Raw genomic sequence first — 15,161 nt, 5'->3', positions numbered from 1 at the left:
TATTGTTTCCTAATTTTGTTTCCTTATTTAATTTTTAGAATAGATGTAATGCTTGGGACAGCTTGCATTATTGAAATCACAAACCCTAATTGTGTTTCTGACTTCTCCCTTTATTTCTCTTGATTTCTTTTTTAATCTCCCTTATTTTCTCTTAAATTTCTGTTATCTTCATCCCATTTTCTCTTCTTCAATTGATCCTGTATCATTTGTTAACTCCCAAAACATTCGAACTAGATTGTTCATAAATTGGCTTCTGTAACATTTCAGACATAATTATGCAGGCATGTATACTGGTCACATCACAGAATGAAAATGCAATGATCTCAATTTTCAATTACATATAATTAGGAGAAATTTTGGCAAGTGAAACAAGGGGTCTCTAGAGTCATGAATTCAAAAAAAGTTTTGGCTTTTGGAAAGCTGTGACGATAGCATTCTTTTTTCTTTTTCATTTTTTTGATTCATGTACAGTTGTCAATTACAATCAGGAGAGCAAAAAGAATGAATTTTATAAATAGCTACAAGGCTATCCATGCTGTATGATATTGAATGCAGAACCACAAAACAACACTTCTAGAATTAAGTCTTGATCAACAAATTAGTCAAGTCTCAAGTTGCACAACTCAACAAGAAGTCCACAGGAGATAAATAATAGATGAACTGCCCCTTTGGATGCATAGATGATGAAGATGCCATACCAAGTCCGCACCAAGGCAAGCACTTCAAAATTTTCAAATAGGATGTATTCACCAGAGCAAATGAGGGGCAAAAAGAAGGAAATAAAGACCAAATGAAATTTTAAAAGACATACTACAATACCGAGTTTATAATATCCTGGCAATGGATGGGGCTCATGTAGTATAAGACATCATGAACAGTTGCACTCAACATTACACGCAATCCCCGTACGCCATCTAAAGTAATTTTTTCAACAGTTGTTTCACCACTGAGCTTCAAGCCTCTTCTCCACTGAAATCCAAAAAAGAATGGAGCAATTTTAAGATGGAAACAATCAGAAGTTTTGTAAATCCTACTCTGTCTATATAAACTAAAATAAAATAAAATGCTAAAGGTAGTGCAAAATTCAGCCAAAGAACAAACAAAATCTATCGAGAGTTCATCAAATTAGAAATCCAGTAAATCTAAAACCAAATGACATCAACAACTTTCTTTTGTTGTGGTTTCAGTTTTAATTTTCTGACTCTTTTGAGGGCTGTTTTTCCTCCTTTAGCTTGTAATTTCTCCTTCCCTCTTCTAGATATGCATTTTTCTAACAAAAAAATAAAGTAAAAATCAAATGGAAGTTTCTGAGGCTGAGCATCCAAATATGGCCTTAAATTTCCACAAAAAATATTTCCACCTTCCACCACCCTCAAAATCGAAATGACAGTCAATTTCCATCCTACAAAATTTCCATCAAAAAGTTCTAAGGATCATCCAAAACTTATCAAAATCTTGAAAATTCAATGAAATTTTGTTGAAATTTTAACTATAAAAAGTGGTAAACAAACAATATGAAGGAACCTGCCTTATAACCTGATGTGTGCATTTTTTTATTTTTTTTTTTATTTTTATGTTTTCTTTTAATAACAGAAGAAGATATCATTAATAGACAAAGAATTTACAGGAGGGAGAATAAGGTATCTCCCAAGACAAACTCTGACACTCCAAGACTAAAAAGCTAAGAAGACCTAATAAAAAAGAGATTATCAGGTCAGCGTGTTCCTCCAATCTCTTTGAAACTCCTGGAAGCTTGCCTCTTTGAAAAATCAATAACTGACATACCACAGAGAGGCCAAGTATTTAATTTTTTTTCCCAAACCCAGCATCTGGTCATGTTTTTCCCCACAAAATATCCAAGTATTACATTGCATCCATAATCCCCATAATATTGCAAAGAGGCCACGCCCCTATCATTCCTTCTACCCAAGCCTACGAAGGATATTTCTGGAAACTCTTCCACCAAGGGAGGACAAAACCAGCTTTCTCCAATAACGCTAAAAAGCATATTCCATATACTCCAAGAAAATTCACATAAGCTGTCTTAGAGTTCTTGTAACCAAGCACATATACATCGACAAAGCACACATACATCAAAAGAGAAAGCCTTCATAAGTCTCCTAATTTGCAACAAGTTATTAGTAGTTATCTCAATATGCACAACCAACCAAGTGAAAGCCTTTATTTTGGAGAAAACATTAACCTTCCAACTAGTAGAGTATAGCAGGAAAGAAGAGTTGGAACGAATCAAAAATTCAAAAAAATATGTGCAAGAAAACACTCCTAACTGATCCAAAGACCAAGACCGAACGTCCCGCCCTAAAGAAAGGTTACTCCCACTCAATAAAGATAACAAAGAAGACAATTCCACCATCTCCCTATCATTGAGAGGTCTCCTACATTGAAGATGCCAGGAAAACAAAAAACTGCTCAATTCACCAACAAAAACAGAAATGGCTTTATTTTGCTCAGAACTTAGATGAATGAGACAAGGGAAAGAAGTGGAAAATGGTGCATTTCCCAACCAAGGATCTTTCCAAAAATGAATATGAGAACCCCTCCCCACCTCAAGTTTAGAGTGAGGAATCAAGAAATGATAGATCTGAGAAATGGACCTCCACAAACTCACCAAAGAACATCTTAAATTAGCATTGGTATCCAATCCGTTCTCATCCATCCCAAACTAAATTCTTATTACTTTATGCCATAGGGATGATTCTTCAAAAGGGAAGTGCCATAGCCATTTAGCCAGAAGAACAGTGTTTCTAGACACCATTTACCAAGACCCAAGCCCCCCACCTTTTTAGATCTATGAACCTCATCCCAACTCGCTAGATGGTCCCTATGACTTCCTCCCCTGGGGCACAAAAACTCTCTCATAATCCTCTCACGCTTGCTAGCAATCCCCACCAAAATCTTAAAAACATATAGGAAATATAATGGGATGCTAGCAAGACAAGCCTGACTACTCCCAATAGAAAAGAGGGCTCCCTTCCAACCATCTAATCTCTTTGTCACCCTTTCCACTATTGAGTTCCAAAACTCTACGGCTCTAGGGTTACCCCCCAAAGACACACCAAAGTAAGTCAAATGCCAATCCAAGATACCACACCCCACTTCATTAGCCTGCTCCCTAACACGCTCGACTGGCACATTCATAGCCGCTAAACCACTCTTCCCCATATTAATTTTAAGCCCATACACCCTCTCGAAAATATAAAGAACACCCAAGATAATCCTAAAAGAAAGACTGTGATCATCTAAAAAAGAAGATGATTTCACCAGCAAACTAGAGATAACAAACCACCACACCCTCTCTACTCACTTCTAGGCCTCTAACCAAACACCTCTTAATTGCCTATCCACCATCCTCTACTCAAAACATCAGCTACAAGGACAAACAAAAAAGGGGATAAAGAGTCTCCCTATCTAATATCCCTCCAAGCACCCAACCAAGATTTAGGCTCACCATTCACAATTACCTAAAACCACACATTAGACAAACAAACCCTAATCCAATGACGCCAACACACACCAAAACCCTTTCTCGCAAAAACTCTATCCGAGAAACTCCAACTCTCTCTATCGTAGGCTTTCTCAAAATCTAGTTTAAAAACGAAACCCCTCTTCTTATTCCTAAGAGTATCCTCCACTACCACATTGGCAACTAAAATAGCATCCACTATCTACCTTCCCCACCCAACCCCCCCCCCCCCCCACCACCACCACCACCACCACCACGCTTTGAGTTCTTGAGATGGTATCAACAAGCACCACACTTAACCTATTAGCTAAGACTTTAGTAATAATCCTATACACACTAGAGACAAGACTAATAGGTCTAAAATCCTCCACTTTAATTTAATTTGACTTCTTCAGCACCAAGGATATAAAGGAGGAATTAATGCACTTGCTAAGGACTTTAATTTCAAAAATCGCCAAAAGCTTTCATTAGATTATCCTTTACTATTTCCCAGCAATCTTGAAATAAAGCAATGTTAAAACCATCTAGACCTAGAGCCTTTTCCCTTTCGATCCCGTAAACCACCCCCTAAATTTCCTCTTCATCAAAAAGGTCTCCCTAACCAACACATCTGATCAGCAGATATAAGGTTCCAATCTAAGCCCTCTATCATCATCCTACAATGATCCTCCCCCGAATACAAGTTTTGGAAAAAAATTGGTGATAACAAAAGCATTATTAGACACTATCCCATCCTCCACATCTAACACCCTAATCAAATTCTTACTTCTTTTCCCATTAGCTAATCTATGAAAGAAAGAAGAGTTGCAGTAACGATCCTTAACCCATTTGAATTGTCTTTTGTCTCAAACTCCTTCTTTCCTGAAAGATCACCTCTTTTAGCTTGTTTTTCAGGGAAACTCTTCTAATCTCCTCGCTATATGTAAAATTAAAATTATGTTCCTTCTTATCCAGAGAAGTAAACTCACTCAAGATGTTTGATTTTCTAATTCTGAAATCACCAAACACCTCCTATTTCAAACTTCTCCTTCAAGTGTTTCAACTTTCTCATGAATCGGAATCCTCCCCAAGCCTTTACCAAATCCTCTCGCCAAGAGGTCCTAACCAAAGTTTTGTAGGATTAATCATCCAACCATATTCTCAAAATCTAAAAGTGTAGGACCCAAAGACACCTTTCCAGATTCCAACAAGATCAAAAAATGGTTAGACATAGCTCTAGGAAGAACACAATGAGAAAGGTTTGGAAATTCATCCTCTCACTTGCTGCAAAACAAAAGCCTATCTAGTCTACTAGCGACTGCTCCCCCCCCCCAAAAAAAAAAAAAAAAAAACCCAATAGACCAAGTAAATGGAACATTCCCCATGGGAATATCTCTTAAACCACAATCCCTGATAAGAAAATCAAAATTCTGCATGCTAGTTGTTACTCTACCACCCCCTTTGTTCTCACTGCATTAAAATCACCTCCCATGATCCATCTAAAGGAGCAAAAAACAAAGACATAATACAACTCCTCCCAAAAAGAACTCCTAAGAGTTGGTCTAGTAGGCCCATACACAAAGGATACCCACCATTGACCTCTCACTTTAAATAACACAGAAAGGGAGAAAAAAAACCCAACAAAGTATCCAATTTGGAAATAGTTTGAGAGTCCCACATAACTAGAATGCCACTTGAAGCACCGCATGAAGGCAAGAATTCCCACTCCTACTGCGACCCCCCAAAAATCTCCTAAACGCAACACCCCCCCCCCCCCCCCCCCCAAAAAAAAAAAAAAAAAATCAACCTCTTCCAATTTAGACTCATGAATAAGGGCAAAATCTGGAGAGTATTTGTCCAAGACTTCCTTTATCAAACTCCTCTTCCTAAACCCCCCCCAAACTCCAACTAACAAGCTTCATATTTAAACTCACTCCCCCCCCCCCCCCCTCCCCCCTCCCCCCTCCCCCTTACCAACCCCTTTTCCGCACTTGTAATTAATCGAAGAAACCAAATTTTTAAGCTCATTATGGACTTTTTTTTCCTCCTCTCATATGTCCTAGGAATTAGGCTCACCTTCACAAAATTCTCAACAGGATCTAAAAGCTCCAATGCTAGATCCTCAAAGTGTTTAAGCGAGTCTAGATTGTCTCTCTCACCACCCTCACAATTAAACCCACAACCCATCCTCTTACCAGAGTCCTCCTTAAGAGTTAAGGCATAAATCTTTTGAAAAAAGAATGAGTTGGGTAGGAACAAGTAGAACACCTTTTCTAATTCTAGATAGACAACGGTCCTCCAAAAGATCATCTCCCTTCCCAAAAGAATCCACCCCAACATCACAAGAAGGATTAATAAAATTATCTATATGAGAACAAATGAGCCTAAGGCTAGTATTAGAATGCACAGGCCCCTCAGCATTTAAGACTTTCAAATGTGTGTATTTATGTCATGAGGGTTTTGACTTTTGAGACTGCTTTTTTTCACCTCTTTCAATTGTTCAGTCAGTTCGGGTTCATGGGCTAGATTGTTTGGTTGACTAACAAAGAATCAAGTATGTCCAAAACAATGTTACCTAGAACGTGGAATGTTCTAGTTTGCGGAATAGGAACGGAATCACAGGCACTTGCTATAAAGTGTGGAACATTAGGGGTATACTCATGGTCTTAAATTTCCACAAAATTGTCGAAATTTCCATTAAAATTTCCGGTTTCCATCACCCTCAAAATCAAAATGGCATTCGATTTTTGTGTTGCATAATTTCTATCGAGATCTCAATGAATCACCTTGAAATTTATAAAATCTCAAAATTTCAGCGAAATTTGTCAAAATTTTAACTATACAATGAAATTTCCCCGGAATTCAAATAAGAAATTTAGGAGTGAAGTGAAATTTCTCTCTAAATTTATTTTATTTATTTTTATCGAAACAAAATATTATTACAAATGCTTTTGAAATTATATGAAAAAATAGACTTACACCAGCATTTTACTTAACCATTTATGTCTAAATTATCATTATTTGTATAATAAATATTATTTAAATGATTTATGAATTTCATTTGTATTAGCTGAATATGTTTACTATACATTATCTTACAAATATGTTTGATACACATACTATATTACTATGTTTCCACCTCCTACACAACATAGATGCATAATGCATTTAACTTGTAATATATTAGTCCTAAAACTTACATTATTATGTTTGTTAACCATTCCGAAAGTTTCACAAAGAATTCCATGCTTTACTACTTATTGCCGTTATTTTTTCAAATTGAAATCAAAATTATTTTCCGTGCTTTTGGAGCTTCAAAATTTGAGTCGAAATCAAAATTTAAGACCTTGGGTATACTTATATAGATACAAGGATGAATGTGTAGCGCACTCGTATATTTTAGAAAGCATGTTAAGGTGTTTCTAAATCTAAAAGAGACTTTCTTTTGTGAAATAGATAGATAATGACAATAAATAGAATTACAATGTGATGTTCCCCACTCTAACTAATTAAAAAAAAAATGTTACGTGGAACAAATTGTATTAATTTTGGATTGTTAGGTTTATCATTCTGAGACGAAAAACTACCATGTCTCAAAACATCTGTACAAATTCGTGGTTTGCTACAGCATCAGCATTTTTTGGTAACTACGATCCAGAATCAATTAAAGGGTTTCTACTTATTTATTTCAGAGGTCTTAGGAGGAGTAACGATGCCAATACATTGTGGAGGTATGCAGTTTTTGCTATGTTGTAGGGAATTTGGTTGGAGCATAATGCATGAATCTTTTATGGTAAGGATTTGTTGCTCTGGGATAGGAACTAGTCTTTAAGCCATTTCTGCTAGGATGTTTTTTGTACATTGTGAAGACCATCACCTGAAACCAAAAAAAAAAAAAAAGCGGCAGCAAGGAGGCATCTTCTATTCTTTAGTTACCAAAAAAATCCAACTTGCCCCAAAACATCTCTACACACACATGCACGTGCATCTACATCCACCAGTTTACATTCCTTTAGAAGATTATGTCCCCTTCATATTCCTTCTCTTTCCATTTTTGGAAGAAGTTGCAACGAAATGGTAGTTCCCATCAAGGCATGCCAATTATCACTATGTAAAAAGCTTTGACATTCCACACTTTCCTTACTCTACCCACAATAACTTAGCAAGCCAATTGTATGGATCTATTCTCCTAAACCAATATATATATATATATATCAACAGCCTGACACACACCATCTGCATTAAAAAATTCCAAGATAGAGCGCTGCACCAAAAGTTGCAACTTATAATAAGTGCACTACCAAAATCCTCTATGCTACTACAGCAAAAGTGTCAAGTTTCAACTGTGACTTGACCACATCTAGAGCCTCTGTCATGCGCGCCAATTGCTGCCACACTAGGCCAATACAACAACAACAAGCTAAGCCTTTAGTTCCACTAGGAGGGTTCGGCTACATGAATCCTTTTTTGCCAATTTACATGATCATAGACAATTTCCTCTGACAAATTCAAGACTATTAAATCATTTCTCACTATCTCATTCCAAGTTATTTTAGGTCAACCCTATCCCTTCTACTACCCCTCACCATGACTAGTTCACTCCTCCTCACTAACGCTATTTGGCCTATGTTGCAGATGCTCAAACCATCTAAGTCATCCCTCCCTATGTTATCTTCTATAGGTACTACACCTAACCTACCATGAATATGTTCATTTCTTAGTTTATATTTTAATATTATACCACTCATCCACATTAGAATTCTCATCTCGGCAACTTTTACATTTTTGATATGTTGTTTCTTAGTCGCCCAACATTCTAATCCATATAGCATAGCTGGTCTTATAGCTATCCTAGAGAACTTTTCTTTTAATTTTATCAGTATTCTATGATCACACAACACACTTGAAGAACTTCTTCATTTTACTCTGCCTTCTATAACTCTATGCAATACATCTTTCTCAATTTATTCTCCAACTTGCGGAATAGATCCAAAGTATCAAAATTTACTAGTATTATTGATTTCTTGACCGTCAAGTCTAACCTTTTCTCCACTAATCCTCCTATTATGACTAAAATTACATTTCATATATTCTATCTTATTCCTACTTATCCTAAAACCTTTAGATTCTAAAGCTTCTCTCCATAATTTTAATTGAGATTTTAATTCACCCCTAGTTTTATCAATCAAGTCAATATCATCGATAAAAACAAGCGCCATGCAACCTCATTTTGGATACTCCTAATAAGTTCATCCATCACTACAGCAAAAAGATAAGGGCTCAAAGCAAATCCTTGATATACACACCTATTGTGATTGGAAATTTTGTGACTTCTCCACCTATAATCCTAATGCTAGTCATTATTCTATCGTTTATATCCTTAATGACATCAGTATACTTACTACATACGCCCTTGTTTTCTCAAGCCTACCATACAACTTCCCTATGTATCTTATCATATGCTTTCCCCAAGTCAAAAAAAACCATATGCAAGGCCCTTTTCTTTTCCATAAACTTTTCCATTAATCCTCTTAAAAGTATAGCTTCTATAGTAGATCTCCTAGGCATAAAACCAAATTGATTTTCTGAGACCCTCATTCCTAACCTTAATCTTTGCTCAACTAACTCTTCATAATTTCATTGTATGACTCATAAGTTTAATTCTCCGATAGCCATTACAAATTTGAATATCTCCTTTATTTTTGTATATAGGTATTAAAGTACTCTTCCTCCATTTGTATGGCATTTTCTTAGTTTTTATTATTGTGTTAAATAAATTAGTTACCCATACTCCTGTTATCACCTAGGCGTTTCCAAACTTCAATGGATGTTATCCAATCCTACAGCTTTTCCATTTTTCACCTTTTTTAATGCAAACTTAACTTCATTAACTCTAAACTTATGAATAAATCTCATATTTTTAGTATTTTCCTTATTTGTCAATTCTAAATTTAAGCCTTCTAGTTGGTTTTCATTAAATATCTTAGTAAAGTAACTTCACAACCTTTCTTTTATGCCTTCTTCCTCACAATATCATCCTCACTTTTTATACAATTTACATTACTAAGTCTTTGCCTCTTTCTTTCTCTAACTCCAGCAAGTTTAAATATGTCTCTTTCCCCTTATTTTGTATCTAATCTAGCATATAAATTATTAAATGATCTATGTCTAGCTTCACTAATGGCCTTTTTAGCATCTTTTCTTGCCTTTTTATACTTTTCAAAGTTTCCATGGTTCTATATTTTTCCCATGTTTTATACCAAATTCTTTGTCTCTACAGATTATTGAACATTGTGATCCCACCACCAACTTTCTTTGCTATTTTAGAATCTTCCTATTGATTAACCTAAAATTTCTTTTGCTATCTTTTTAATAGAGCTAGCTATCCTACTCCAAAGAGGATTTGTGTCTACACCATCCTCTATTGACCAATCACCATATTCAATCATTTTATATTCAAATTTTATTATCTTTTCTCCATTTAAGTTCCGCTACCTAGTTCTCTCGCACTGATTTTTATTATCATTTCTCTTCCATTTTTAAATACATAGATCTAACACTAAAAGTCTATGTTGTGTAGTTAAGCTTTCACCTATGATAACTTTACAATCCTTACATGCTAAACAATTCACCCTCCTAGCTAAGAAAAAATCTATTTGACTTTTATTTTTCCACTCTTGAAGGCTATTCAATGTTCTTTTCTCTTCTTAAACCAAGTATTCATTGTAATAAAATCATATGACATGGCAAAGTCTAATATTATATTCCCAGACTCACTTTTATCATCATATCTTTGTCCTCCATGTAACCTCTCATAACCTTTATTATCCTTTCCAATGTGTCCATTAAAATCAACTCTTACAAATATTTTCTCAGTCCTTGATATCCCTTATATAATACCATCCATATATTCCCAAAATTTTCTCTTAAGGTTTTCTGCTTGGTCTATTTAAGAAGCATAAGTACTAATGACATTTATCATCTCTTGACCTAAGACCATCTTGATTTTTATGATTCTATCTTCTACCCTTTTGACACCTGCAACACTATCATTTAAGTCTTTGTCTACAATGAAACCTACCCCATTCTTATTCTCTTCTTTTCCAATATTCCAAAGTTTGAATCCTGATTTTCCAATTTCTCTAGCTTTCTCACCTACACACTTAGTTTCTTGAATGCAAATTACATTAATTTTTCTTCTAATCAGTGTGTCAATTATCACCACACTTTTACCCATAAGTATGTTTATATTCCAAGTTCCTAATCTAATCCTAGTCTCCCAAACCAATTTCTTGGGAACCCTCATATTTGACACTGTACTTGGGCACCAACATGGCACGTTGCTTCAAGGTGGCAACCTAGTGCACACTTTGTCCACTTTTTGCAACACCCAAGTGGCATAAGAGCAGCACGTCACTTGTAGGGGGCACCCAAGTGACCATGTTGTGCCAATAAAAGTAATAGATTCTTTAATAAGAGGACACACACATGCTGCCTTACAAATGGACATAGGTCATAAGACACAAGAATCCCTCAACATCTAAACTCTTTTTTTTTTTTTTTTCCTTTTTATTAGCAAAGAAATTTTATTAGAGAGGGCAGAATGTACAAGAAAAATAAAACAAGAAAAAACAAACATGGAGAATAAAATCCCCCCTCTCAATCAAACGTAAATAATTACAAATTTCACAGTCTAAGCCCAAAACCAAACTCAATGCAATAGAGCCAACCAGTCCCACTGCATGTCTTCCAAAGAGATATGGCAAAAAAGTCCATTTGCTGATACCCACAATGATGAAAGATAAGTCACTCTAGTCCAAAGCAAGTTATTAGACAATAGACATAGCCACTCCTTTGAAAAATCTAGCATTCCTTTTTATCCAAACACACCAAATAATAGCCATAATAGAGCACTTCCATAAAGTTTTCCTACCCTTTCCTTAACCAAAGCCTCTAAACATGATGGTACAAAGTGCCTTCAATGTGGACTGATAAGCCTAGTTATCACCTTGGGTAAGGACAATGAAGAAAAAAATGTGCAAAAGTCTCTCCACTCAAGCAAAGGACACAAATATCATGTGACAAGACTTTATTGGGTCTTCTCTTTTGAAGCAAGTCATTCGCATTAATTCTTTCAGGTACCATTGTCCAAATGAAAACTTTTACTGTTTAGGGAGATTTGGCTTCTCAAATCAATGGATACAAAGCAAATTTTTCTACAACAAGGTCATGAGTCAAATAAGAGAAAAAGGATTTATAGGAGAATCCCACAAAAGTGTCTAAGCTTCAAGCCTCTTTGTCACTCCCCAAATGAGTATAAAAAGAATCCAGCAGCCTATTCAAAAGGGCCAACTCATTAATCTCTTTCTCATTAAGATTTCTCCCAAAATGAAAATTCCAGGACTGCCTTTCTCCTTGTGGAAGAAGAAAGATAAAAATAGGGGTATCATGGAGATTTGATTAAAAAAAAAAAAAAAAAAGGGAATTTAATAGACAAAGGCATATCCCCCACCCAATGTTCTTCTCAAAAACAAATTCACTCCCCATCACCCACTAAATACTGGACTTTAGGAAGGATATAATCATAAATCTGAGATACAAACTTAAAAGGACTCAAATAAGTAACATTATTTCCCAATCAAGTATCAACTTATTTGTAGTATTCCAAATCTACTTCAAATTATCTCCTATCAAAGTGAATTAGATTCTAAAGGAAAGCGCCATAACCATTTCCCCCACCAAAGAGATGTTTTTGGACACCAAGCTATCCAAATTTAAGCCTCCCCCCGCCCCCCCCTTTTGGCCTACACAGTTTCCAACCCTACAATATGATCACTACTACCCTCTCCCCCACTCGCCCATAAGAAATCCCTCATTAGCTTCTCAATCCCCCATGCCAATCTCACTAGGATTCTAAATAGAGGAAGGTAATACAAAGGTCTAGAAGATAAAACACACGTGAATGAGGGTACTACGACCCCTAGAATGAAGAATGCTCCTTTCCTACCATCCAAGCTCCTAGCTACTCTTTCAAAAACAAGGTCTCAAAAGGAGCTAGCATTAGGATAACCACCTAAGGAAACACCTAGATACATAATAGGCCAAGTCAAAATGGCACATCCTGCTAGCCCAACAAAAGGACCACATTGATACCAAGAAGCACTAGACCACTTTAAATTAATTTTCAGCCCAGATGCTTTCTCAAAGATTTGTAAGATAATAACCAAGGGAGAGAAGCATCCGTCATTATCTGATAGGAAGAGAATAGTATCATCTACAAACTAAGATGCGAAATGTTGTAATCTTCATTACCTACCTTAATCCCCTCCACCAACCCTCTATCTACACCTCTCTAACCATCCACCACAATGGTAAAAAGAAAGGGAGAGAGGATATCACTTTGTCTTAGACCCATAGACACACAAAACCAAGACTTAGCCTCGCCGTTAACTAAGACAGAAAAGGCCACAAAAGATAAACACCATCCAATCCATTTCCTCCACCTCAAACTACGCCTTTTCTAGCCATAAACTTATCTAAAAATCTCCATCTCACCTTGTCATAAGCTTTTTCAAAGTCCAATTTCAATGCAAGCCCCCTTTTCTTCCTTCGAACGACATCCTCAACCACCTCATTAGCTATCAGGAAAGCATCGAATTTGTCTATTACCTATAAAAGCACTTCAATTAATAGAGATAGTGTCCCTCAAAACAACAGCCAATCTTTTAGAAAGCACCTTAGCCAAGATCTTATAAACACTAGTAGCCAAACTAATTGGTCTAAAGTTTCTTAACCTTAATAGCAAGCCCTATGTTTTGGGCACCAAGGTGATAAAATTAGAATTCATATTCCTCCCTAGAACTCCACAATCAAAGAATTCAATAAAACTTTAAGAATCACCCTTCACCAACTATTTTGAAAGAAAGCCATTGCAAAGCCAACTAATCCAAGAGCCTTTTCTCTATCCACCACAAAAATCGATCTTTTGATCTCCTCTTCTTCAAAAGGTCTTTCTAACCAAGCAGCCTTATAAGCTGAAATAGGACACCAACCCAACCAGCAACCATGATCCTTCCATCATCCTTTTCATGAAATAGGGTTTTATAGAAATTCGTAATCAAACTCTCAATACGATAGGATCCTTAATAATCTCTCCCCTATCATCCTCATTTTTTTTTTATAAGATTCCTTCTTTTTTCCTACTAGTTGCCACCTTATGAAAGGGTCTAGAACTACAATCCCCATGTTTGACCCAAGCCATTCTAGATATCTATCTCCAACTCATTTTTTCCCTAAAGACAACTTGTTCAAACTCAGAGGACAACTGAGCTCAAAACTCTTGGTGGCTATATATGTTTTTTTTCTAAATTTAAAACACTATGTCTGTGCATCTGTGTGAAAAATGATAGAGAAAAGCCAAGAAGTCATAATGATTTGAAAAGGCCAATAGTAAGTTTTTTTTATAATTCTTAAGTGACTTAATTCCCATTCATTTCTACACATTTTGTAAGTAGACAAACATGACATTTTTTAAGTGTTCAAAGAAATGTCAAATGGCAACACACATGCCATGTTGAACAAGTTTAAAAGCAATTTTCATTTAAGGAGAAAGATGTTAGATATCATAGACTTGGTCCCATAACTCCAAACAATTATTGTATTTGGACCATGGATTTGAAGCATTGGATTTGGAATTGTGCATTTGGATTTTGGATAAAATTCAATATAAAATCTTCACTCTCATTCTAGTCATCAAAACAATATGAAAAGAAAGTTTTCAATGAGATATATTACCTGACAAGGTATGAAAAGGACTCTCTGAGCACCACGCTGATAGGAACTTAGGTGTAATTCAGCAAGACGTGCTGTGATATGGCGAAAGTTACCAACATCATCTACCAAATTGGACTTTTCCAATCTTTGACCAATACCATGGACCATAAATACAAGATGTCGAACAGGAACCTACACAACAAATTCAAAGAATAAAATTATCAAACCATATACACCAGCTCTACATCAAATACATGCTTACTGCAAATGGAGCACAAAAGATTTTTTTTCTTTTTTTATTCTTTCTCTTGGGGGGATGGGTGGGGGGTGTTGGAGGTTTGAGGTTGGTTTGATGAAGCTTGTTTATCAAATATGCACTACAAGATAGAAAAATAAATAAAGAGGGGTTTTTTGATTAGGTTGTTAGTTTTTACCCCTTTTCTTTGTCTTGTCTTGTTTTTTCTTTCTTTAGTTCAAGGATTTATTGTCCTCCTTTATTTTTGTATTTTTTATTCTTTTCTCCCTTAATATATTTCTTTTTCTATTAAAAAAAAGGAAATAATTAAAACATTGAAGAATATGTTTCTTTATATTTGTGCAAGCTCCAACCTACTTATGCAAACAGTGCAGGCAAACGAATCAAAAAAAAAAAAAAAACAAGAAAAAGGACCTCATTGTTATCGAATTAACAAAATCATTTCAAGAATCCCTATTAAGCAAACAACTTTTTTTCCCTATAAACAGATCCACGGAGAGTGATCTCAAGGAATTAAGGGATGATCAAAAAATGACAAGAAATGTGATTAGTGAATTCACATTCATGATGCAAAAACTATTTTGGTTCACCAATAAGAACAGACTTCAATCTTCTAGGATAGATTTAGCCAAATTTTACAAGTCCTATACACAATCTCTCACTCCCCTA

General features: G+C 35.6%; 1 protein-coding gene across 3 annotated transcripts in view; it reads right to left on the bottom strand.

Moving 5' to 3' along the window:
• LOC131162484 (phospholipase SGR2) overlaps positions 1-15,161 on the bottom strand; it is a 120,859-nt gene that overhangs the window by 57,316 nt on the left and 48,382 nt on the right. For all 3 annotated transcript variants that reach the window (XR_009138831.1, XM_058119019.1, XM_058119020.1), the window contains exons 8-9: positions 14,258-14,428; positions 820-969 (exon numbers count right to left, since the gene is read on the bottom strand). Coding sequence is in view for 2 of the 3 variants with exons in the window: in XM_058119019.1 (XP_057975002.1) it covers positions 820-969; positions 14,258-14,428 (321 nt within the window). In the remaining variant the exon portion in view is untranslated. The remainder of the gene's footprint in view (positions 1-819; positions 970-14,257; positions 14,429-15,161) is intronic.

The sequence above is a fragment of the Malania oleifera genome, chromosome 8 (genome assembly GCF_029873635.1).
Source record: "Malania oleifera isolate guangnan ecotype guangnan chromosome 8, ASM2987363v1, whole genome shotgun sequence".
NCBI classification, from domain to species: Eukaryota; Viridiplantae; Streptophyta; class Magnoliopsida; order Santalales; family Ximeniaceae; genus Malania; species Malania oleifera.
The sequence above is the reverse complement of the archived record's forward strand: the minus strand, read 5'-3'. Positions and strand labels throughout refer to the sequence as shown.